General features: G+C 37.4%; 1 protein-coding gene across 1 annotated transcript in view; it reads left to right on the top strand.

Annotated features, from left to right (window-relative positions):
• The window catches only part of clvs2 (clavesin 2), a 41636-nt gene extending 18782 nt beyond the window's left edge, over positions 1–22854 (top strand). Inside the window, exons 3-5 of the mRNA XM_088934824.1 lie at positions 12448–12558; positions 13763–13983; positions 19549–22854. Of these exons, the coding sequence (XP_088790950.1) occupies positions 12448–12558; positions 13763–13983; positions 19549–19642 (426 nt within the window). The 3' untranslated portion in view covers positions 19643–22854. The remainder of the gene's footprint in view (positions 1–12447; positions 12559–13762; positions 13984–19548) is intronic.
• The last annotated feature ends 2972 nt before the right edge of the window (positions 22855–25826 follow it).

Here is a 25826-nt window from a genome sequence, read left to right as displayed (position 1 = left end):
ACCTCCTCTGAGAATGGTCACACTGATCCAGTACTGTTCTCATTTGTTTTTCCATCTTTGGCATCTGTATGGCTCTTAGGTTTTGTGTCTTTCAGGTTTGTGTTAAAACTCTAGATTGTGTAGTACAAAACCACCAGTCCATTAAGCAGACATATTTTTTAAAAATCGGCTGCTTAACATATGATACTAAATGTATTTCGCATCCCTTTCTCAACAGATATCTCTAGAAGTGTCCATGGAGAGCTTTTATGAAAGGAATATTATGAGAAAGAACATAAAGCATGTACCTTGATGCTGAGAGCAGCGTGTTTCAGGAAGATGTGACGAGACTAGAGTATTATACATGAATATATATGACAATGAGCTGATGGTGGTGATAGGTGATTCTTATGGTGAAGTTCAGTTCTTTTCCTTGTCTTTTCTGATTTACATTTTGGGTATAAGGATTTTAAAAACAAGAATGCAATGGACTGTGAGTGAATGCAAAGAGAATAATTTCTGGGATGAGATGCTATGAGGTAATACAGTGGGATTTGGAACTGAGCCTTGATGACGGTCTGAGAAGCTACTACTAGAAATGTGGCACAAGCTTCAGGAATCCTCTCATGCTTTGACAGACACTGTGAACATGGATGAATGAACTGCAGATTAGGAGGAAGGGCTGTAGATAATAACACAGAGATAGAGAGAAGTTACTGCATATGCAGTACTTTCATAACAAAACTGTTCATTTTTAGGGAACATTTTTCAAATAAACTGGCCATCCCTGCTACAGTGCACAAAGGATGAGGGAGCCGTGTTATTTTTCACAATACAGATGGGTAGATAATCCATCCCAGTCCATTGTTTAGCACAGCATCAGACTGAAGTCATATTGTGCGATTAGTGACTTTTCTATGAACTGTAAACATTTGATAATAGTGACTTTGCAGTTAAAAAAACAAAGACAATCCTTCATATTGAAAGTGATGTTTGAAGTGAAGTCATAAAGCATTATAGACCAAGGTGATCACAAGTCTATTACAGCCCAGGCTTGTAATATTCTTGACTCAACTTTGCACATGGTTCTGTCGTGAGCCAGGAAAATTAAAGAAGGTTGCAAATGTGCGACTCCAGTAAGTGATAAGAAGGTGGTAAGTTCTTGGTGTGCCCTAATACAGAATACGGGGAGGTGGGTGGCTGATCATCCTCCATCTTCACCATCTTTGTTGAATACTCATGACCCACCTTCACTTCTCCCCAGCGCAAGATAACATCAACATTCGAGGTTCTCAAAAGCTGTTCTGTCACAGACAATACTTGTTTTTTCAGCAGTAGGCACAGTTTGTGATTTCACGAGGGCAACACTAGAATCAAATGGTTTGCAAATGTTTGTGTATCTTAGGTAGAATAGTTTCGGCTTCATCAGCTTGGTTAAGGGGCAGCCCACCGAGAGGAGTTACCCAGAGAGCAGCTGCAAGGTGGAGATGGGTTGGAGTCTGTGTTAGACATGTAGAGCTAATTGTAATTTCAATAATCATTAAGGTTAGAAGCAGCTGAATAAAATCATCTTGTCATTGTTCCTCCCAAACGTCAGTTAATAACTTCCATTTCTTGATCACAAATTTATCCATGAACTTGAATGCAAATATCAATGCTGGATATTAGGAAATGCTTATTTACATACTGTATAGTCTTCCCACAATATTTCTAGATGTATGGTTTTCTTAACATGGACGTATGTCTGGTCATATGAAATATGACCCAAATTGGTTCATTAATCTAAATTATAAACTGTCTCAGGAGTGAGTGAAGGTAAAACAGGAGATAATTATAGGTTTTCAGGAGATAATGTAGGTAATATTTGCAATTGTTCCTTGATTTTGAAAAGGGAAGTTCTACCAAACCCTAATTAAGCTTAAATTAAATTGTATTCATATGCAGTTCTTTGTGACATGTGAGCTCTGATGAGCGTAGATAGAATGGTGCCATTTTAGCTATTGATACTCACCTTTTGTTATTCTGATTGTGTCTTTACTAAGTTTTTTTTCTATCTGAATTGAATTCCAGTAAACTACTGATAATATATAGATATTATAAAATTATTATTGATCTTTCTTAGCAGAAGAGATCAAATTAAAAAAAGTGTTTCAGCTAAAATATTGTAATGCATACGGCTGACATTAGAGGTCACAGCCCTTCCCTTTGAATAGCAGGGACCGCAGCCACTGGCCTGAGGGGAGAGTTCCCTTTGGCTCAAGAGGCTTGGTCCCTGTTGAGTGACGCTGGAGGCCCAGGTTTGAGTCCCCAGTGGTGGGGGGCCGACCTGAGGCGGCAGCGGCGAGGGCGCATACCCACGTGAACCTGAGAGCGCTACATTGGTGTCAGAGTGGGATGGGATAGCCCTTTGCCGCGGATGGCAAATTAAGCGGGGGAGAGTGTAATGCATACAGCCTCCATTGCTTGTGAGAGCCGGCTTACCAGTGCGGTGACGTCACCGCCCTTTCCTGCGAATAGCAGGGACCGCAGCCTTTAGCTCAACTGGCTTGGTCCCTGTTTAGTGACGCTGGAGGCCCAGGTTCGAGTCCCCTGCAGTGGGGGGGCCGACCGGAGGCAGCAGTGGCGAGGGCGCACACCCATGTGAACCCGAGAGCGCTACAATATTTTTCCCTGAGCCACAAAAAATGACCCCCTCGGTTTGCTTATTTCATGACAATAAAAACTAAATAAAACTAATTTCAAACCTTCCCTTAATCACGGTGTGATGTCTTACATCCTCTACAAATGGCTTTATACTTTAACCAAAGAAATCATAGAAACCTGTTATGATGCTTTCCGTTTCTAGTCTGTTTTGTTAAAACAACATTGAAATTAGAATTAGAAATGAATTAGAAGTGATCATGACACACCTTAAAGCACACTGTACATTACTATTCTACTAGTCGGCTCTGAGGGGCATCTGTCTGTCGTCATCCCTCCTCTAGAGGGTGCTCCCACCTTTCTTGTATTATTTACTTTCATTACGCATTCTTGTCCCTTGTTCCCCTCTAATTATTTAAGTCCGGTGTCTCCGTGGTTTCGGGCTCAGCTTTGAAAGACTGACGTCCCGAAGCCCACCTACCACCAGGTCCAGGAGTGGCCCGAGGGCACAGGTTTCAGCACAGCGTCCTGACCTCTGGGTCTGGGGCTCGGAGCGCCTATCACCGTTATGCTTTTAATCCTCCATGTTCCTGGTTCCAGTTCCCTCTTCCCTGGTATTTAATTGTTCATCTCGGATGGATCTCCTGGCAACCGTATTGGACCTCCTCCGGGCTCGTTCGCCTGCGCTCCCCCACTTCAGTCACCGCCCCCTGTCTGTCATCCCGACCAACCTCGCTGTGCCTTCCCTAACGTCATTCACCAGACCCTTCCTGATTATACTGCCTCACATAGGGTTTTTATAACGCATTTCATGGGAGTCTGACCCGGCTCTCGTGACAACATCTCTCTTTTTTAATGGCGCTTAGTCAACTTTTAAAATCTCAGGGTGTTAGAGGCATGTCTGGCCTTAAATGTGTACCTGCCAGACAAAGTGCACCTCATAATGGCTAGAGCATACAAGGTACAAGGGGTATTCCGGTTCACATTTACAGATAAAAGCCAGATCAGTCCATCTATTTGGTGATTTACAAGCAAAACCATCCAATCAGCCTCATATACAAAATGTTCTATCTCAGAAGCAATGCATTCCCTTCAAAACATGTTAAAAGAATAACATGATGGCAAGTTAAGTGAATTTGCTAAATGTCCACCAAATGCACTTCACAAGTGGGAAGGAGTTCTGCTACTGCATCTCAAGGTTATAGAAAATCTGTAATAAAATAATATTGTTTGGCCTGTGTGCCATTCCTGTACCACGGCTTTTTATATTTATTTTTTTGCACCTACTACCAGTTTACCTGCAGTCTACAAAGCACAAATGTTGAGAGGATTATGTTTTGGCTGTTTGGTTATAGTCACTATAAGTGATAAATAGTGCAAAAGCAATAGTTATTCTATTTTATTGCTTGTTATTCATTTTTTGTTTTTCATGCTGTTCATTTGCTTCTCTGGCAATAAAAACATACAGTACAGTAGGTAACACCCTGTATGTGAGGTAATGTGGATTACAGGGATTAAAATCTTTTCAATGATAACAGATCCCATAGATCACATACAGTAGCTTGATATACAGAACATGAAAGCATTCAGTCTTTGGTCACATTAATTTTCTTATAGCTATGAGGTTATATCTTGCTCTTTGACTGAAGATGGAGTCTGTACAAACTGCAAACCTTTGAATTCTAATGGTTGACTCTGTTATTGTGATGCTAGAATTATCCAAAGTTGAGAAGAATCTGATTTTAGGACTCCTACAGTAAATGCAAGGTCATTAGCTCTACAATTCGGCTACACTTCAAAGTATATAGTGTGAGTGGAGCCACTTGCCACTAAAGATATATCCCAGTGTTCGGGCAAGGAAGCAAAAATACAACATCTGTCATGTCTTGCTATCTATTGGATTTAAGTTAGGGCTGGACCATTCAATGACATTCACTTTCTTTTTGTTAAGTCACATTTTTGCACATTTTTACGAATGTATGAGACAAAAGCAGGTTGGATTTTGTTCCATTTCCCCTACAGTCCTGACAAGCCACCCAGGCACATGGATGAGAAGCAGCCCCATAACACAATGTTGCCATAACCATGTTGAATAAGTAATTTGCTGTTCTGGTCTGTGCTACATGCTTTACATTTAGACCAAGACACTCAAGGTTTCTCTTGTCTGGCCACAAAACATTTTGCCAAATGTCTGCAATGTCATTTAAATACTTTGTTACAAACTCTACCCTGGATTTGAGACAGGCTTCTTCAGTAATGACTTGCTTCAGCTGAGTGGAGGAACTGGTATGTTTGTGACTTGGACATTTTATCCTATCACAGCCATTGAACTCTGTAGCTCTGTAAGAGTTTTCCTGCTTGCCTGCCTCAGTCTCTCAGTTTGGAGGGGCAGCCTGATCTTGGCAGCGACTGGGTGGTATCATGCACTTTCCACTTCTTACAGATCGACTTCACCACCATCAAAGCTATTTTCAGCGTCTTTGATTTTGTTAGACAGCTCTCCTGATCTGTGCCTTCCTGCAGCTTTATCTCTCAGTAGTCTTGAAAGTACAATCTTTGGTTTAATCTTTGCTTGAAATTCACAGACTGATTTTTTTTTCTTTGTAGTTTTTACTGATATTTATATTCTTTCACTTTTAAAAGTGGTACATTTGAATATTAAATTTTGATTAAATATATTCACTTTGCAAATATGCACACATCATTTGTAATAAAAAAACAGGAATTCATTGGAAGGAGTGAATGCTTTTTCCAGGTACTATAAAAAGGTGTAAGGGTTTCCATAGCACATTTTATATGTAATTTGGCACAACAGTGTGCCGCACTATAAACTTCTGGAAAAAGCCTTTAATTCAGAGGGTAACAGCTCCCAGTGACTCATCTTTAATACTCTTGTAGAAAACCACAGGATATGGACATATATTTTAAAAGGATGAAAACTGCTGAAATGGGTTTAAGAACCTTTACTTAAAAATTCTGTTACCACATAAAAACTAACATAAAAATAAAGTAAATCATTGATTTCAATTCTAGAGTGTTCAGATGAAAGGTAAGAAATCAAATTGTGTACAAGCGCAGTCTGAGATGTTAATAAGGGGGATATCTCTGAATTTATCTTTTAGTACAACTTCAAATATGGTTCTCTAAATACCAAAGGCAAAGTCTTTTTTTAACCACTGAAGATTTTATGATGACGTCTGACTTCACAGGGCCAGATCAATGTTACTCTTGGACTACTAATTCACCAGCTGTGAACCTTCCAAATTATGAATAAATTATTTCCTTTTAAGAACACTGTGACGTGACTAGAATACTTGATAGCAAGAAAGCAACAGTGAACGGTAATTGTTCTTTATAACTGAAGTTAACAAGGATGTATGTGACTAGAGCATAATAATCAAATTTCAATATAATTAATTGAATTATATTGCATTTTTTGTACTAAATGCATTGCAGTGCTCTGTTTTTACATTAAAGTGGTCACAACTTGTCTGCCTAAGCTGTTCTGGGGGCACTCAAGTGTGTTCTCATAAAAATGCCTTGTTATGGTTGAAGAGATGTCCTGTCCCCAGGCTGTCTTCCTCCTCTGTATTCTCTGTCTTTGTCTGATGTCTTCTGCTAGCATTTCAAATTGTGAAGGGGAGGGTATGTTCTCATGTAAGTTTAAAAAACTCTGACCCCCCTGCTATGTAAATGGTGCATTACCGGAGGCCTTCAACAATAACCCAGTATCCAGTGCTTCACAGCCTGTAGTGCAGTGCCCTTTCAAATGCATGATTAGGACAGATTTAGACAAATGTTTGACTTGCATGTCAAAATGAAGCCCTTTCTTCATAAACAACCATTTGAGTTGACAGAAGTACTGCAAGTAACAACAGAGGAACACATCCCAGCACTGAATTGTGACCATTCTGACCTGAGTAAGTTAACCTTCGACTAGACTGAGCTTTTTGTGAAATTGGATCGGCTTCTTCTTTGGCATTATTCTTATTCTTATTCTTCTTATTTTAATTGAAGACTATCAGCTTCACAGGGTAGAGAAAAAGCCCAAGCTAGAGATGGCCCCGTTATTTTAAATCAAAACTGTCTTCTGAGATGTTGCAAAAATGTAAAATCTCTGAATGACAAAAAATGTAGAAATATTAGTGTGTAATCTCAGTACTTTATTACTTAAAATAAAAATACTGGATTTCAGGTGAAAACCAGTGAAAGAGCAGTTGTCTATATTGCATTGAATCTAGGATTTAGACATTTTAAAATCACATAGAAAATACACAACTCCAGGATTCAGTAGTTGACTCTCAGAAATTGGCACCGCAGGCAAGCACATTACCACTTCAGAGAAGAGACAGACGAAGCTGAAAACCTTCTCTTTTTGTCCTCTTGTGTTAGGTGTTGTACTGAGTAAACACATTTATACATGCATATAGTGTAACTGCTTTAATGCTGAATCCCATTCTATTAAAGTTTTAATTAAATACATGTCATGGTGTGTAAAATTGTTACTTTCAATGTTAGATACGGTAGGCAAGTTTGTTTACTTCATTTCTTTTTCTTTACTTTTTAAACCGACAAAGTTCTCGTAGAAAAGAGAATATGTATCTCTTGAAGTTGCCAAGATGTGAAAGACACAAAATGGATCCTTATGTTTTTTTTAATGAAGGAGCCACCAACTGCTTGGTTTTTCACCACCTTTATACTGATTTAACAGTTTTCCCAAATGGAGTGAAGTAATTGATTTTCATGTATTTCATGTGCTATGGTGCATGTAATATTGGTTATCTAAGAAAATGTAAATGTTTTTTGTCCACGTAAACTATTTAGCAAACTAAGCATGCTATGTTGGAGATATCAGGATTACATATTCTTTTAAATTCTGAAACTGAATTTAATCAACATTCGTTTTATCTCTGCTTCCAAGAAACAGAATGGTCTTAACATCACAGGAGTGGGCTCACATTGTACTACAGTAGGTTTTTCTATGACAACTACCTGGTCGTATTCAGCAAATTTAATTGTAGCTTTGAAACCAGGGGTGACCTTTAATTTTAATGTTTTATCACGTATTTCACAGTTCTTAATATACACGGAATTAACAGTGCATGCTTAAGGCAAAGTAATTTAAAACTTTTTATTTAATAAATGTCACAAATAAGACTATTTTTCCATACTAACAGGTCAGGTTTTTTATATCCAGGTATATTAGATGTATAGCGATGGATGATGCAAGGCTGGGGTCTGTGCAATAGCTTAATAGCTATGCAAATTATTAAATGCACACAGTTTGGAGAGAGGCACAATGTGCTAGTAAGGAACACTATGATCCTTGAAGTAAGTACTGACAGATTTTACAGTCTGGGGTGGTGTAAACAGAGGACTTGCCAGCAGAGCAACCCAAAGATTAAAACTAAGTAAGGAAACCTGGTAAAGTCATCAAAGTGCATAAAAATGAAACAAAAAGATTTCAGAGAGTCCTTACAGCAGAAGAACTGTTACTCAACATGAAAGAGATGCTTCTGGCCAATGTACGGTACATTTAGCTGCAAGAGAAGCCACGTGGTTCTCTGCAGCGGGCAGGGTCAGTGCTGTCAGAGTTACCAGAATGAGCACAACACAGGGCCAGCCCTGTCATAGGGAACTAGACAACTGCCTAGGGCCCTGAGGCCAACAGGGGCCCCCCTCACTGTGCAACACAACATATCTGTTTTTAACTGGCACATTCACAAATTCACACATTCGAGTGGCTCCTTCTGTTGCTGCTGTGCTGATCTAGGCCATTAAAGTTGGCTAGTTATAAAGTCTCCATAAAGTTATATCTCCATGAAATGTGTGCTTCTTGCTTTTGTTTTTAAGTTAGTTGTTATGTGTTCTTCAAAGCTGGTTAATAAACGTTTTCTAGTGATACAATTAATTTATTTAACATTTGGGATGGGAGCTGATAACAGTAGTGTCTGTGCAAATTGTGCTCTGGAGGGGCCTCTTTCCAAGATCTTGCCTAAGGCCCCCAAAATGCTCAGGCCGGCCCTGACGACACGGATAATGGAAAAGGTGGTAGGACCTCCGGTGGCAAAGCAAAGCACAACTAGCAATGAAGAACAGACTACTATCGGGAACAGGAGGTGTCCAGCTCCAGTTCTGGATGTGACAAGAGGTCGGAATATTAGAGCTGCTGTCTCTTGTAATAGGATAACCAGAGACAGAATTCAAGTGCAGGGGCATCATCTGCAGTTTGTTCTATCTATAATACAGAGTACTAATATCTTTATACAGTTCAGACAAAAAAAAACTACAGAGGTGAAGGGTTGCCTCCATATATGATATGCCTGTCCCTTATAACAGGCCAGTAGGAAGTATTTTAAATAGTAAAATGTAATTTTAACATCCTTGTAACATGTAAACGATAAGTGCTGCCATTCACCTTTTTAAGATGAATGACATCTCTCTGAAGATGTATTTGGAGAGTTTTTACCTGCACAAGCACAAGATTAAATCCTAACTTCTCATTTTAATGTCTACATGTTTACACCCTACTGTATAGCCTGCATTTACATACTTTTCAATGTAATTTGCATAGTTTAACAAGGACTAAACAACAGCTAATCAGACAGCTGGCTCAGAAAGCCAGGATAACAGCATTCTTGACATACTGTAAGTCACATTATGGTCGCTAGGGTTATGATTCTAGCTGCAAATATGGCACTGTTTCACCACAGTGCTCTTAATATATCCAGGCATCACCGTCTGATGATTTTAGCTGTTCAGCTAACTCTGATTTTGAAGGTTGTTTTATTTCTCAAGTTAAAGGGGAACTGCAGCCCCAATTTCTCGGTCTAGTTATTAAATCTCGGTCACAAAATAAAATCATTGACAGTACGGGAAAAATTGACAAATTTCTAATTAAGCACAAAATCGTGAGTTTTATGAAAGGACTGTATGGTTACTATATTGTTGCAAACCCCAGGCCACCCCAGAGTGAATTCTCACAAACTGTGACGTGATGCGGCCGTTCCTGCTCGCTAGTCACTGTAATGAGTAATGTGATGTACAAGTGAATAACTGCAGCAGAAATGTTCTAACCTGATCTGCATGCAGAGTTAACAGATAAATAGTACTTGTCTGCAAAACCATCTCTAGGTAGAAAGCAATATTTCTATTGGATTGAAAGAGATTTATTCACAAGCTGGCTTGTTTACAATGTCAAAGGGCCACTTCGCCTGACCGAAGGTTTTGTCGCCTCGTTCTGAATCACAGAATAGCACGCTTCACATACCTGGAAATTTAATCAATTTTGTGATGTGAATTGGAGGTTTTACAAGTTACTGGGCTGATAAAAAGATACTTACTGTAGCATAATATATTTGGGTTTGATAACTTTATTTTTTAAGCAAAACCTAAAATGGCAAAACTGTAGTTAAGAACTCCCATAAACCATAAACTGACATGAAATTATTCATTGTGTCATTGGGACAGTGAAGGGATTTTCAATACAACTTTTTGGTATTGTATTTTTAATACAGTTCTACCCTCCTGGATCAAACTGAGCAAACTGTCTTGCTTTTACATTTACTGTTTGGAGCCTGAAGTCTAAATTCAAAATGAGAACAGACAAAGTTTCAGTTAAAGAAAAGCAGACAATTCTGAAACTGAAGGGGTGAAGTTATCACAATCCACAGTTTGCAGAAGACCAAGACTACACAATTGTACCAGTACCAAATACCAAGAACAGAAAATTCAAACAAGAAAGGTTTTATGGACTGAGTATACCAAAATTAACCTCTATCAAAGTGATAGAACGGTAAACATGTGGAGACAATAAGGCGCAACAGAGGCTCCAACCCACCTGTGAAGCACTGAGATGGTGATGCCCTTACTCTGGGCTTGAATGGACACACCTCTAGAACAGGCTCACTTGCTCACTTGTCTTTTATTAAAGATGATCATTTGTCTGTATTGACGATGTAAATAAGGAAGGCACCAGCAGAATTTATTATTATGTCTACAGAAATTACATCTGCTTATGTAGAAGAAAATACTTCCAATACTTTTTAGGTGGTGCTTTATCATGTAGCATCACAAAGTACCAAAACATGCAGATGATATAACTTCAATACCTGAACAGAGCCCCTAAATATTCCCCTGTGTTCGAAATTAAATAAATCATTTCACTTAATTCTTTTTAGACCACGAATGAGTCTGGATGCATTTATTTTTTTTATCTCTAGAACAGCAGTATACTTATTAATCAAAGCTGAACACACTATTCCATATACAGTATTATCTAGCTAGAAAACTATAATTTTAGTTGTACTTTGTTTTAATTTCTGTGTTTATAACTTTATTTCCACTTTGTTTTCATTTCTATGCTTATAACTTTATTTCCACACATTTTCTTTGAATTTTATTGCTTCCCCACATTGTCTTGATGACAAAAGTGATGAGTCAACATTCTAATAGATCGTTTTCACATAATTCATTTTTTTAGTGTTAGTACTACCTGTTTGTTATTGTTATAAGCTAGAGAGGGATGGGCGTAAACAACAGGATTGAAGAAGATAAAAAATGTTAAAAATAAGATCAAGTCGTGATACCATCTTACCAATCCAAGTACTGTATATAGTAAGAACTGTACATAAAACTTGTTGGGAGAATAAAAAAAACAAAGTGGCAAACTAAAAAGACAATTATTCTTACCATTGACTAACGCATCATTTCTTATTAGTCACAAGGACTGTATATGTACTGCTCATGAGTACCTGGGCCCAGTCTTTTACAGAACCTTGGAAAAGATCTCCACTCTTCAAATGAGGCTTGAATACCAAAGAGGAAACGCAGGACCTTATTTCTTATTAAAGGTTCTACACAGCACTAAATCATTCCCTAAATGTATCCAAAATACTGTATATGGAAAATGTCTTGCCTATCCCAAATAACATGTCACCAAATATAAATAAGAACATTATTTCTTTAGCTTTGTGGACACCACAGAAAAGATTTCCAAAAATGGGTGAAAAGTGCAGTGTCCAGATGTGCAAAGCTGGAAGACTTACCCAATAGACTCACAGCTGGAACCGTCGCTAAAGATGTTTCTACCAAGTATTAAAACAAGGGGGGTGAATACTTATGTGATCAGTTATTGTCTGTTTTTTATTTGTGATTTATTAAGAAAAAGCTTTAGAATTTTTTTTTATATGACATTACAGAGTATTTTGTGTTAATCAGTGATAAGAAGTCTCATATAAATCCATTTTGGTTCCATGATGTATGAAAATGTGAAAAAATGCCAAAGGGGGTGAATATTTTTATTGCCACTGTAAATTGCATATTCTTGCTACCTGTATATAACGCAGGTTGTATTTCATTTGCTGCTGTATGCCTGACACAATTTAAGTCTCTTTAATCTCTTCCACTGCTGAAACTGTTTGTGATTCTACCTACTTCTGTTTTGAACCTAACCTTGTCAAGTACAGTATACTAAGTACTGTACAGTATGCCAGGATCTGAATCATTGACATTATTTAAGAAGAGGGGTGGTCCTAATATCAATTGCTGTGGTACCCCGCTGATATACTACCAGAGTCTTAGCCAACTCTTCTTTTCTTAATCCAAGTTATTACTATTGGTGGGTAATACATACAGTACAACTTAGAAACATTCTTTAAAAACACAAAAAAACTTGTGAAGCTTTCCATTCACATTAACATGAAAAGAGTGAATGAATAGTATGAAAAACAGACTGCGCAAACCATCAGGTAGAGCTTACTATTCTGACTCACAAAGGTTCTTTTATTTGAGACGCTAAACCTTATTTTATTTCTCTATTCACCACAGGATAGCTTTCCAGCTCGATTTGGAGGGATTCACTTCGTCAATCAACCCTGGTATATCCATGCTTTATATACCGTTATACGTCCCTTTCTGAAAGACAAGACAAGAAAACGGGTAAGAAGAAAAAGTATCTTTTATCCTTCTTGCCAAGGATTATAGATTGAGTAGATTTTGTTTTATGTCCAGAAACTCGTTCACCAAAAGGTACCATTTTTCAGTGAAGAAACACTGGTGTGCAAAAGTAGGTGTATGAGGCAAATTGTCTTTTCGTATTTCTTGAAATCTTCTCATTTTCAAGAAACCGTTATAGTTGGGATTTTTTGCAGTCATAACTAATATGACCTTGGTGGTAATACAGAATGACTTTGTTTTTAACTTTTACAATAAGCTATGAAAAACAGTGCTAATTAAATGGGACTACAGTTATCCTTAATTCCCCTATCACTAAAACTTGAAATATATATATTCCTATAAATAAATAATTTAAAAAGACATTTACACGTCTTAATAATGTGTGACAATATTACCAATTCATCATAAATAAAGCTGTTAATAAAGCATAATTAAAAGCAAATTAAACACAAGTGTCTGATAAAACAGCACATGTTGTTGCAAACAGATGGACTGAGGGCATACTTGAATGTGTGAGCTGGAACAAATAGTGCTTTCTCACTGCAGTTCACAAATAAGCTTTGTTGGTCCAGGTACCGTATATGTCTTTAACATACCTTGCAAGGTAAATACAAAGAACAGATCCAAAAAGTGCACAAAATGTTCCTACATTTATAGCTTGTTAACCTCTGATTAGTAACATTTTTTTAAATAATGCAATGTATTTAATGTGTTGTTTTAGAAGGATGTTCTTTCTTTAAAAAAATGATTTTTAGCCTTTAATATGTGTTCGAAGTGCAATGGTAATGGATTAAAATGTGTGATTTCAGCTCTGAGAAACAAATTAATTGGATTCTTAGCATAATAAAAGAGAAAAATGTTTTAATAAATTAGGCAGGCTTACCTCTTTAATACTAACAAATGTAGAAGAGACACCTTTAAAAATACATTGTTCACTGCTATTAGGAGACAAAAATCCTTCTGTTCTAAATTTGTCAAATAAGGGGATGTTAGAAAGATCTACAGAAAATTGATATTAACTATAGTTGATGAGAATTGTTGTCTGTCAGTCTGATAGTAAGATTAGTGTGTCAAACTGTATTACTTTGGAAATTAACAATAAAATACTCGATATGACCAACCACAGGATTCCTTTAATTTCAGAATACGTATAACCAACTATATTATTTTATATATTTTATTACAGATATTTATGCATGGCAACAATTTAAACAGCTTGCACCAGCTTATTCACCCAGAAATCCTGCCCTCAGAATTCGGAGGGATGCTTCCTCCATATGACATGGGCACCTGGGCAAGGACACTGCTAGACCATGAGTATGATGAAGAGACCGAGTACAGTCCAGAGTCCTACAGCCTGTCTGTGAAAGACTTAGAAAAAGACCTGTCTCCAAAAGCCATGAAGAGGTCAGTACTATATCATGACTTTTGTTACATGTTGATGTGTGTTATTTAACAAAAGAACAGTTTAATTTAATCTGTGTAGATATTACAATCACTGCGTTTTAAAATATATATTTTAATTTTTTTTTGTAAAATCCTGACAGATGTTAAACTTTTTCCATCTGTTTTCTTGCTATACTTGTGTGGCAAATCAGATGAAGATCAAGCACAACTTTAGAAGAACTCTCTTTAGAAGATACGGACAATACCCACAACAATCACTGCATAGCGTTTGTGTTAAATAAAACAAAAACTTTTTAAACATGTTTTAACACACTTGCCTTGAGAGATGACAGCCTGCCCATGCTGATGAGGGAGTCAACTTCCTCCCATCAAATTAGTCAAAGGGGTTCTGCATTGGTGGCGGTAGTGGGATTGGTGGAGAGGTTCTTGAGAAAAGACTGTTATGAAGGAAAGTTTGAAGTTCTGTATTTATATTATTGTAAGCAGGTGATTGGTAGGATCCCAAAACCTTTATTATAAAATCCTTTAATTGAACCTGCTACAGATAACTTGGCATAACAAAAGGGCCTAATTAAGTGAATGAAGTATTTATCAGTGGAATTGGAACTGAAAACTCAGCTGGAACAAAAAAAACAGCAGAGTTGGGAAGGATTGTTCTAAGCAACAAAGTTGTTAAATGCATGCAAGAATATATCACATTAAACATATTAAAATAGTCAAATCTAGTTATATTGCCACATTTAAACACTCTTATTGTTGGATTTTATATTGTGCACTTTAATCAATCCAGCACAATAAAATACTGGTAAGGTATCCGGGTACTTTATCAGAACTCATATGGGTAAATATTTGGTAAATTATATTAATGACTATTTTTGGCAAAACATAATTCATTCAGACATTTTTGTATTGTCAAATCTTTCTTGTCTTAGATGTCTTTAACAAACAAGCTGTTGTATCCATATTTTAAGACTTCTTTACGTTTTTGTTTTAAGAAACTTAATTACAGGGATTAGATTATACTCTCTGTTCCTATATTTTTGTGCATGAATTCAATACAAATAAACATATTTTATTTACATGGAACATGTAAAATAATGTTCCGTGTATAACACGTACTGCACATAGAAAATAAACGTTTTTTATTTTAAACAAGTCTCTTGCATGCAGTGTATTTTCAGCTGCTGCACTATAGCGTGTCATTGTTTGACTTTAGTATTCAGCTCACTAGCACAAATATGACAGCAAAAAGCCTTCTGGTGTGCACAACTGTCACACCATTCTAGATCAATTGGGCTGATATGCCAGCTTTTTCATTCCTTTTAAAACACTCGAGTCAAGCTTAGGCAAGTAAAGCTTTCTTTTTAACTATCCATCCAACAACCACAGCTTTCTCGTCCTACTGAGGGTCACTGAGACAGAAGCCTGACCCAGTAGGATTGGACTAAACCCTGGACAGAATGACAGTCTATCATTCTATCGCAGGGCACACACGTGCAGACAATTTAGAGACTTTAGATGACCTCGCCAACATAATCTTTAGAAGGTGGAAGGAAAGCAGAGGAATTGGATAAAACCCACATGAACATATCGAGAACATGTAACATACTTTTAAACGGGAAGAGGGAAGCCCGCAATCCTAGTTATAATTGTTTTACCAATAGGGTTATAAATCAGAACCTAATAGCTACTGTATACACCTACAGAATATACATTTTTTATCCCTTTCTAAGATCATGGAAAAGGTTAATAACAAGCAGCAATTTTTAGAAAAAAATATATAGCAGGTTTGCAGGTTGACTTTTGTGCTGGCCATGGATGTGTTACAACACTTCTGAAAGTGTTAGCAATATTCTAATGATTTGTCTAAGGCTTTTGATACTGTGGATCATCAATTTCTCTGAAAGAACTTTGTAGCAATATGATATGAACTCCATTGCATGGTTTTCAGAATTAAAAAACCTTATATAGACAGTAAAATCTGACGGATTTGTTTCAGATGTCTCCCTGTTACTGGCAGAGTCAGAGTTCAATCTTTTGCCCTGCTTTTTCTCCATCAATATTAATAATATTACTCAGCCATTAGTCATTAGCCTGCATGTCAAACCCAATGCCAATGACATCATTTAATAATCTATCATCTGTAATGTCCAATTTGCAGCATAGTTTCAAAAACATTCAGCAGACTTCTCTGAACGTTGACTGCTAAACTCTGCTAAAATTAAATGTAAGCCATTTGATTAAATTAATTTCAGCTGCTACCTTAATAACCAAGATGTAACTTTTAATTTAACTGAAAAGAAGTTTTATACATGTCAAGACTCATAAATATCTAGGCTTCTGTGTGGATAACGCTTTAACCCTCACAACTCAAAATCGAGACTTGTTTTTCTTTATCACAATAATTCTTAACATACATGTTCATCCAGGAATACACTACTTTAGATATCCTTACTCCCATTTTTGGAATATAGTGACATTTACAGTATAAATACTAAATACTTATTTATAAATAATAAATACTAATACTACTTTTGAGAAATCTGATATCTTACATCTACCATAAGATCAATATTCGTTGATTAGATGGCTCTCACTGCATACTGGATACATGTTTCCACTGGTTTAAATGAATTTATAGATCATTAATTGGAAAAACACCTTCCTGTCTTAAATAAAACATTGCAGATCTTTGCACCATTCTAGAATATAAAATCTAGCATTTTAATCAAGCTGAGCTTTACAGTTGCAACTACTGAATTTTGGGTGCACTTCCTTCCAGTTTGTTGCTGAGAGTGTCTGGAGCAATCTGCACATACAGTACAATATCCATCTTCATATCGGAGTGAGTTTGTATGAATGTAGTATGTTGTAGTATGATCAGTATGATTTTCTGCCTGGTACTGTATACACATCTTGGCTAGGCCACTAAGAGCATGTTCTCAACTGACTTATCTGGCTTAATAAAAGATTATTGTTTAGATTTTTTAAAGGTTGCTTTGATTTTCTAAACTTTATAGTCACTTTTGTGATGATTGATTTGACTGAACACTAATTGGTATTTAATGAGCAGTGAAAGCTACAAAAAATGCCTGATTTTAGGCTTTTAAAGCATTCTGACCTCACTTACCACCAAGGCTGAACACATGAGCTTGGTGGGCAAGATTTAGCCCACAAGCTCTTTGTCTGACTCTCCAGCTTGAGACTGTATTGTCAGGTGTGAACAGATATGTCATGAAGTTTAACAATTGGTGAGCATCACAAGTTACATTTTGCTGTTGACACTTGTAACTACATTTCCATAGATGTGTTGTATAACATCATACTATTCCAGTTTCATGCTGAAAGGCATGAATAAGGCAGGAGGATTTTTTTTATTAATGTATTGTATTGTTTTGTTAATGGACATGTATTCACCATCTTGACAACATAAATATTGTAATTTGCTTAATTAATTCTGGATAATCTTAATCTTTTATGGAACTGAAATGTATAACTGGAAAGCGGAAAAATGGAAAGATGTCACAGAAAATTAACTAATGGTATAATTCTCACTATTACATGCCTAACTTTAGAAGACAATGACCTCACCACTTCAGAGGAAAAAAAAAAACTACAAAGAGAAGCTAGTGATTATTTTTGGTTCCAGGCCGTTGTCTTTTACTTTAGTGTTCACAGGTTCTGTAATTAGAAATAAAAAAAAATATTTGCTTCTGGCTTAAAAGATTTTATGAACTTGTTATTTTCAAAGCTGGGCTTGATCAAATCCTTATTGCCAGGTACGTCTATTGCTGATGATGTTTTATAGGTTTTTTGGTGGGAAATTCACTGCTGTTGTTGGATTGATGAGAGTGAGGATGGTTATATGTTGTTTATTCTATCTGTTCTTTTTTAGAAAGTTTAAAACAAACAAGAATTGCCCCACAAAAACAAACTAAGCATCAATGAAACTGAAATGTTAGAACTTTTGTCCCTTTTTATGTTGTTTGTGGTGCTGTTTTATTTGGTATCTTTGTATTTTTTCACATTTTCTTATATGTCATATATATTTAAAATGCGACAACATATACAAACTTAAAAATACTACTTGATACATTTGTCACTGAAAACAGTATGAAGACCAGCAAATGTTTAATCTAGAAAAAATGTTATGCTTCTTAAGAGTAATTACTCAGAATATTTTTATTCAATTTATCAGAAGACCATCAACGTGCCTTCTTAGTGAGAGGTGGGCATTAGAATATTGGAATACCTTTCGACATAAAAATAAAATGAAAGGCCTGGCAAAAGCTATTTTTTAACTGAAGCATCTGTTCTTAAAGTGCTGCCTCTGATTATCTGGGCTGCATATCCAAACAATGCTGGAAGTGAAGCTGGTGTGAATAACCCATCCATCCATTTTCCCACCGCTTCATCCAGTTTAGGGGGAGCTGGAACCTGTCCCAGCAGGCAACAGGAGCAAGACCGGTTGCATTCTGAACAGGACGCCAGCTATTGCAGGGCAGACATACAGACAAACACAAACACACTCACACCTAGGAGCCATTTTCTCAGGAGCCAGTTAACTTACCAGTATGTTTTGGGACTGTGGGAGGACACCCACAGAAACTCTATGCAGAGAGCGCCCCAGGTCTGGAATTGAACCCAGAGCCCCAGCGCTGTGAGGCAGCAATGCGCATTTTTTAATGCATTTACCATGCGATTTTTACTTCACTCTTATTCACTAAGGGCGCCAAAGGCCTACGCTAGTATACATTGATCAGAATTGGTTGTTGACCTCACTTCTGGGGTCACTCTAAACCCCACATCTATATGCATAATGGTCTGTGAAGGTGTTATTTACATAGCCTTGCCACAAAGTTTACTTGTGCGGTTTTGATCTTAATCTTAGCCAGAAGTATCCACACACATAATGATTCATAACAAAATCATCTGAGATTTTTTTTTCTTTAATGTAATCCACTGCCTAGTTTCTAACATTTGGGTCCAATTTACTTTTTACACTTACTCCGAGACCAAGGCAATAAATGCTAATATTCATCATTCATCACTTAGTACAGTGGTTGGGTCTAAAAAGAACTCCCTTGTGAGGATAAGAGTTAATATATAAACTGTCATATCATTTCAACTACAGTTTATGTTAATGAAAAATTAATTAGATGATATGAATTGGGATATATACAGAATTTTATTGGCAGCAAAAACAAAAAATGTTCAATTGCACAGTTCAAGTATGGATCCTGTAACTGACCTTTGTATATGAAACAAAAATTGATTTGGTCCTCAAAATACTACAAGGTAAGAGATGTTAGTAGTAAACTAAAGGCAAATAGTAAACTGTCCTTTTACATTTTTAACTGTAAGAACTGTTTTGCATAAGAGTTTTCTTGAACTGAAGGATTCTTAATATGTATGAGATTTTGAATACAGTATGAGGAGCTAAGATGTCTCAAACTTCAAAAGATCATTTAATCCCCTTTCTGTCTTTGATAAAAAACATTGATGTTTGAGCACATAAAAAAAACTGCCTTATAAATGTTGACAATCATTTATGTATTCTTCCAGATCCCAGTCCGTTGTGGAGCCTGGAGTGCTGAAACGACCTGATAAAGAGAAAAGCGAGGAAGACAACATGCAGCCACTGCTCTCACTGGACTAAGGGATTTCCAGTCCCTTTAGTTCCAGAAAATATCCAGTGTTTCCCCAGACACCGGGGATAGTACATGGGATGCTCCCAAAAAAGGCAAGGATGGAAGAAGTTTCAGAACAGAAAACCAGGTTTTTCACTCTTAATAGCGGCTGCTCTAATAAACGTTGACAGAAGACGGAGTTTAATCTGGAGCAGGAGACACTTGAGCCGGAGATGAATGAAGAAATAAAAAAATATTGTTAAGTGCCAATTCAAACTTGTAAATACACTTCAATTCCACACTTTAAAGTACTGAGTCACTGTAGCAGGAATATCTGTACAGACTGAGATGCGTATTCTGTATGTATTTGTTGTGAAATATTTTGTGACAAACTGTTGGTCGAAGGAAGAACGCACATAGGAAATTTGGTCACGTCAGTGTTCAACTGATCCAAATGACAAGTGCAACTCAGGATTTAAAAAAAATCATTTCAAAAAGAAGAAGGTTGACAAGTACTTAAAGAAAGCTGCCTTGTGAATAGAAAATGGAGCTTCTGATTCCATCACATTGGAACCCAGTGAACCCAGTCATTTCTCAACTTGGTATTACCTACCCACAGTCAGAATTTCTTAAGGGTATCAATGCCACTAGAGCATTTGTGGTAAAAAAATAATACATTCAGGTATCTGTTTCATGAAGCAGGAATCCCTTTAAGATTTAAGCCATATTATCTTTCAGATAGGGGAGGTATCTTCATCTTTGAAATTATGCCAATTTTGAAAAAAACAAATTATTTTCAAATTCTGATAATAAAAGGCAATACAAATACCACATTGAAAATCTAACACGTACTGTATGTGACAGTATGTTTTCGTCTTTCTGCTGTGTCACTTAAAGTAAAAACATGCAATCAAAAATGTTAATCATAGAGCACTGCAGTATTAAACATACAAATACATTTTCAAACAACTAAACCTTTTACGAACGTTCTTTCATGATAGACTTAAGACGTTAGGTTACATATCTGTTGAAAAAGTTATTTGAAGATACTTAATTAGTGTTAGAACTACACCAAGTTTTGTGAAAACTATCACTTACAAAACAATACGTTTTTACAGTATTATCCTATGCATAGTGACCAGTAAATACATTAATATGATATCTTTTTGTTTTTTGAAAGTTTTTATTTTACATTTACCTTCCATGGTTTTTAAATTTGAATTGAATTTTAAATGGTCACTCCTTTTGTTCCAGACTCAACAACAGGTTTATGAATTGGCTATTTTCTGCTACTTCTCCTTGATCAATTCAAAATTATTGTTCTGCATCCTAATTTTTATCATATACAGTACATGCCATCAAGAGTGGATATCCTTTTTCGTTCTTCAAATTACCAAAGACTTTGGTTTTTTGTTTGGAAAATAAAGGTTTGGTTTGACATGGTAGTATGAAGATGTTTTTACAAAACTTAATTTATTAGGAGTAACAGAACTGTGGGCTTCACATACTGACAGACTGCTTTCAGCATCCCAATAGGGGATATTCTTTATTCCATGGCTTGTGGCAGCCTCACCCTCTTATATTCAATATTCTCCCAACATGGAATCCTGCAGGACTGTGTTCATGTTCAGTGTGAGTCAAATACCTAAATGATGCACAGAAATACACACCATTGACTTTATCTCAAGAGATAAGGAAGTGACAAACATCCCTTATTTTGACAGTGACCATTTAATCTAGAAAACTTCTGAACAGAAAAGTGCACTACAAAATAGATGGATAATTACTTGAAGACCAATTTAAAAATATTTTCTCATGGCAAGTTTTATGATATTTAAATCATAAATTAAACCATTGTGTTAAGTGGGAGTTTGTAATAAACAAAGAGATTGGCTTAAAGAAATGCCATGCTTTATTCTCGCTAAGCATTGAGCAAGAGCGCTGCTTTTCAGTCGTTTTTTTTGTCTTGTGTGGCTTAACACAAATTATGACCTCCTGTATCTCGCTATCTGGCATTGATGCTTAGCTGCCAGTTATTGAACGCTGGCTCTCTAATGACTGCCTTGAACACTGGAAAAAAGTAAATTGTTCTTGAAAGTGGAAAGTTTGAGTGGGAATTATCTCTGCCTAATTGATAGTTGAATTTTTGGATTAAGATATAAAGAAGACTTCTAGATACTTGGATGAGAAAGGGTGCTAGGTTGTAGTGTCAGTGTTATATAGTATTTTTGACAGTCCTTCCGTATGAATAAAGGGGTGTTGACCAATGAAAAACAGAAGGTATTAAGAACAATGAAGAAACAATTAAGTATTAAGAACAGAAAAATTAAAGTCTGTTAAAGATGGTGGCAAGTCTTCCTGTGGATGTCTTGGGCAAGACTTTATGTTTATGATAGTGCACACGCTCAGAGTATTTCTTGCACAGGTTTAGTCGTATTATTCTGATAAAATTGTTCAACGAGCTTAACGTCTGTGTTTTGTGCCATCAAAGACTTACCAAGACGATTCTTTGTTGTTTTGTGCTTCTTTAAAATGATTATACTATTTAAGGGGATACTACTAATTGGGCATACAACTTTTAAAGTGAGATTATTGAAGATATTTACCTGTATTACTTTTTGTTATGTTCACGATGGCCTACAGATTGATTTTGAGAGCAAGTTTTAAAAATTTTAAAATGTGGTATGCATTTCAAATTCCTGCAGCATGTAGTTCACAACCTGGTAACGTGCATTAAAAATACGTGTGGGATACCGTATTGGATGATTTTCTGTTTAAGCAAAATCCATTCATCTTTACCAAAGCAATTATGTTGATTAAAAGAAAAAAAAAACAGATCACTGTATTTAATTTCATTTATAGGATACTTTGACTAGTTTTCCTACTATCCACAAAAAGAAAACTCATAATGTACATGTTAGATGATTTTACTTATGATTACTACTAATTAGACTGTTAATTTGTCTTTTTCATACAATTATTGTACATTTGAAAGGCCAAATATAACCAGTCTTAAAAGGTATAGTCAGTTTAAAAAACAGCACATGGTATGTACTGTATACAGAACAGAGCATTGCCTGTGTAAAACCTGCATAGAGCTCCACAGAGTGAAACAGCTGTATATTACAATGAATGTGTGTGGGATGTTATACTGTATGTGTAAGGCTCATTATAGAGGGCCTGCTGCTTTACATGGCTAAGTTAAAGCAAACAAACAACGAAAAATAAATATTGACACTTTTGATCCTTGTCCATTTTGTTTTTTTCTGTCACTTCTCTTGAGGATGATGCTGGAACCATCCTTAGCTACTTTCTGTAGATTCTCTATAGTGTCCAAGTCCGCGCTTGGGTCCTCTCGCAATCCTTCCTTTTTCCAAAATTGTTCTCTGACTGCGTCTTTTTCAAACCCTCTTAACAATGGCTCATGACTCATTTTAACGGGGGGGTATCCCTCTGATGTCTGGGATGGGGACAGAGTTAATTGCTTGAGGCTCATTGAGAAACTAGCTGTAGCCAGATGGCAGGGAATAACAATGCACTGAGTATTTGCACCCTATTCCAGAGCTCCCATTCCCAGTCACAGGTCTGGTCAGATGCAACAGTCTGTAAGAAGAAACACAACTCAAAATCCAATACCCTCTGGGTCCTTACAGGTGACTTCCTTCAGGTTAGTAAAGTCCTTTGCAGATTCCAATTGACCACTGTGGGATGAACCTCCTATACTAACCAACCAGACCCAAAAAAGGCTCTCACCTGTGTTTTCATCATGGGTACCAGCCAGTCTCAGTTGTCAACCAGGTATCTCTATGAGCAGAGGAATATCCAAAGCAGCTTTTCACTGGATTAGTATATAAGGCAGCCTCCGCTAAAGAGTATGGCTTGACAGTGTACTAGGTGAGAGTCCCAATCCTCACTGAAGATTACCGGCTGTCAAGGTACTGTATGTGGAGGCGTACAACAGGTGAGGACGTACAGTAACAGGCAGGTCATCATGCACTGGACAGTTGCAGCAGCTCCATAAAGATCAAAGATTGTAGTGATAGAAAGTGGAGGATGTGGAAAAGGCAGTCTTCTGTTTGTCATCTGTGCACAGCAACATTTACAGCCTTTGGTCAAGTCTAAGGTTGTTAAGTATTTCACTTTCCCTAGTCTTTCCAAAAGTCCATATACTTCAGGCATGGCATACATTAGGTGTCGAACTGCGGCACCTCATTCAGCTTCCTGAAGTTGTTGCTAAAATGCCGTCCGATCAGGTTTGAGAATAAGCACGATAGAGCATGGAATCATAGGACCCACCTGTCTGTGGATTTCTTGGGTGCCTTGCCAGTGAGCATAGAGTTTACACCCCGGGGTGGGTAAGAGGAACATAAGTCTATCCCATGGGTGAAAGGTCCAAAGATGTGCTCGCTGATCGTACAGTAGCCGCGACATTGTCTCTCCTGTGCTCTCTTTCGATGTTCTTCTATTAGGGGTCTTAGGCGAGTAAGATGTTCATGAAACATACAGGTGGAGTGGTGGCTCTGTGGCTAAGGATCTGTGCCTGTGGCTGGAAGGTTGCTGGTTTGTATCCCATGGCTGGCAGAGAAAACATGCTCTGTTGGGCCCTTTAGCATGGCCCTTAACCCCAACTGCTCCAGGGGTGCCGTAAAAATGACTGACCCTGCACTCTGACCCCAAGCTTTCTCTGTGCCTGTGTGTCTCAAGGAGAGCAAGCTGGGGTACTCGAAAAGACCAATTCCTGATGCAAGAAATTGTATATGGCCAATAAAGTGATCTCACGCAGTTGAGCAAATTGCTACTGTCAAGGATCTGAGTTTCACACCCAGGGCACACGTTCCAGGTCAAATTCTTCCACGAGGGGGGTACCTTTAAAGAGACAACAGCACCGAAAATTTTTGGAGTCCTCTCTTTAAAGCCCTGGCCAAATCCGAAGACATTACGTACAGTTATAATTCAAACTGCATTAAAAACTACACATCCCAGTTAACATGGTGCTGCTTGTGATCCTTGCGTTTAACCAACAAAACAGGACGAAAAATCAGTCACATTACTTTGGGGGTGAGTTTCGAAAGCTTAACCTATCAGCAACAAAGCAAAATCTACACGATAGGCTACCTCAAACTGTCAGTTACATGACTGTGTATGTTGCTTAAGCCAATCCTATTTGAGAGAAGTTGGTCCCAACCTTTTTGTTCACTCTGAGCGACTTTCTTCAACATTTGCTTCAGGGTCCAATCGATTCTTTCCACTAAACCATCAGTTTGCTGGTGATACACCAATAAATTTCCTTATAAATTTGATATTGAGAAGGTCAGCAGCTTCCTTCCTGAAGTGTGAGGTAAACAGGGTCCCCTGGTTGGTGAGGATCTTTAGGGGAAGCCCCGACTCAAGTGAACTGACTCACCTGTTCCTTTACTATCGCACTGCTGACCGACTGATGAAAGGATATAGCCCTGGGGTAGCATGTGGCATTCTCCACCATCACTAATATCTACTCATGCCCTCTCAGTGTTTTAGGAAGTGGGTCTATGAGATCTATACCAATGCATGAAAACGATTCTCTTTATTATTGGCAATGGATGTCATGGAGTGCACAGGCTGGGTTTAGAGCAGTATAACTGGCAGTCAGGACTAACAGAAATGCCTGACATCAGCTTAGACCCCTGGTCAGAAGGACCTCATTAATACTCTGTCTCAGGTTTTGTTGACACCTAAATGCCCCCCTAATAAATATGAGTGGGTGAGTTTAAAAATGAAGTGTCAATGCTTTTGTGGTACGAGAAGCCTCTCTCTATTCTTGCCATTTAGCCGGTAGAGCAGTTCATCTTTAATAATAAAGGAATGGGGTAGTCTTTTGTGCCCCTTGACAACTGTTCCATTGATTTTCACGACCTGGGAGCAGTTATGAGTCCCATCTTCCAGGTGTCAAAGGGGTTAGACTATGAATCCTTTGCTCTTGAAGTTTTAGATCTGGATAGGGAAAAACTCTCAGGGTACATGCTTTTTGTATCGTCAGCCTTTTCCTATCCTTTTCCTGACTTCACAGATCCCGTTTTTGGGGATAACCCTTGAGGACCATGCTGTATTTTCCTAGGTTTCACTCTTAGCAAAGAGGAAGAAAGATGTGCACCTTATCTTGGTGGAGACGAGGTTCTGAGATGAACAGAGAGACAACCATGTGAGAATCATTTTGCTGGTACTCTGAAGGGAAGC

Source organism: Atractosteus spatula, chromosome 2 (genome assembly GCF_055471065.1).
Source record: "Atractosteus spatula isolate fAtrSpa1 chromosome 2, fAtrSpa1.hap1, whole genome shotgun sequence".
In the NCBI taxonomy this organism is placed as follows: domain Eukaryota; kingdom Metazoa; phylum Chordata; class Actinopteri; order Semionotiformes; family Lepisosteidae; genus Atractosteus; species Atractosteus spatula.
Note: the sequence above shows the minus strand (reverse complement) of the source record. Positions and strands in the feature narration are given on the sequence as shown.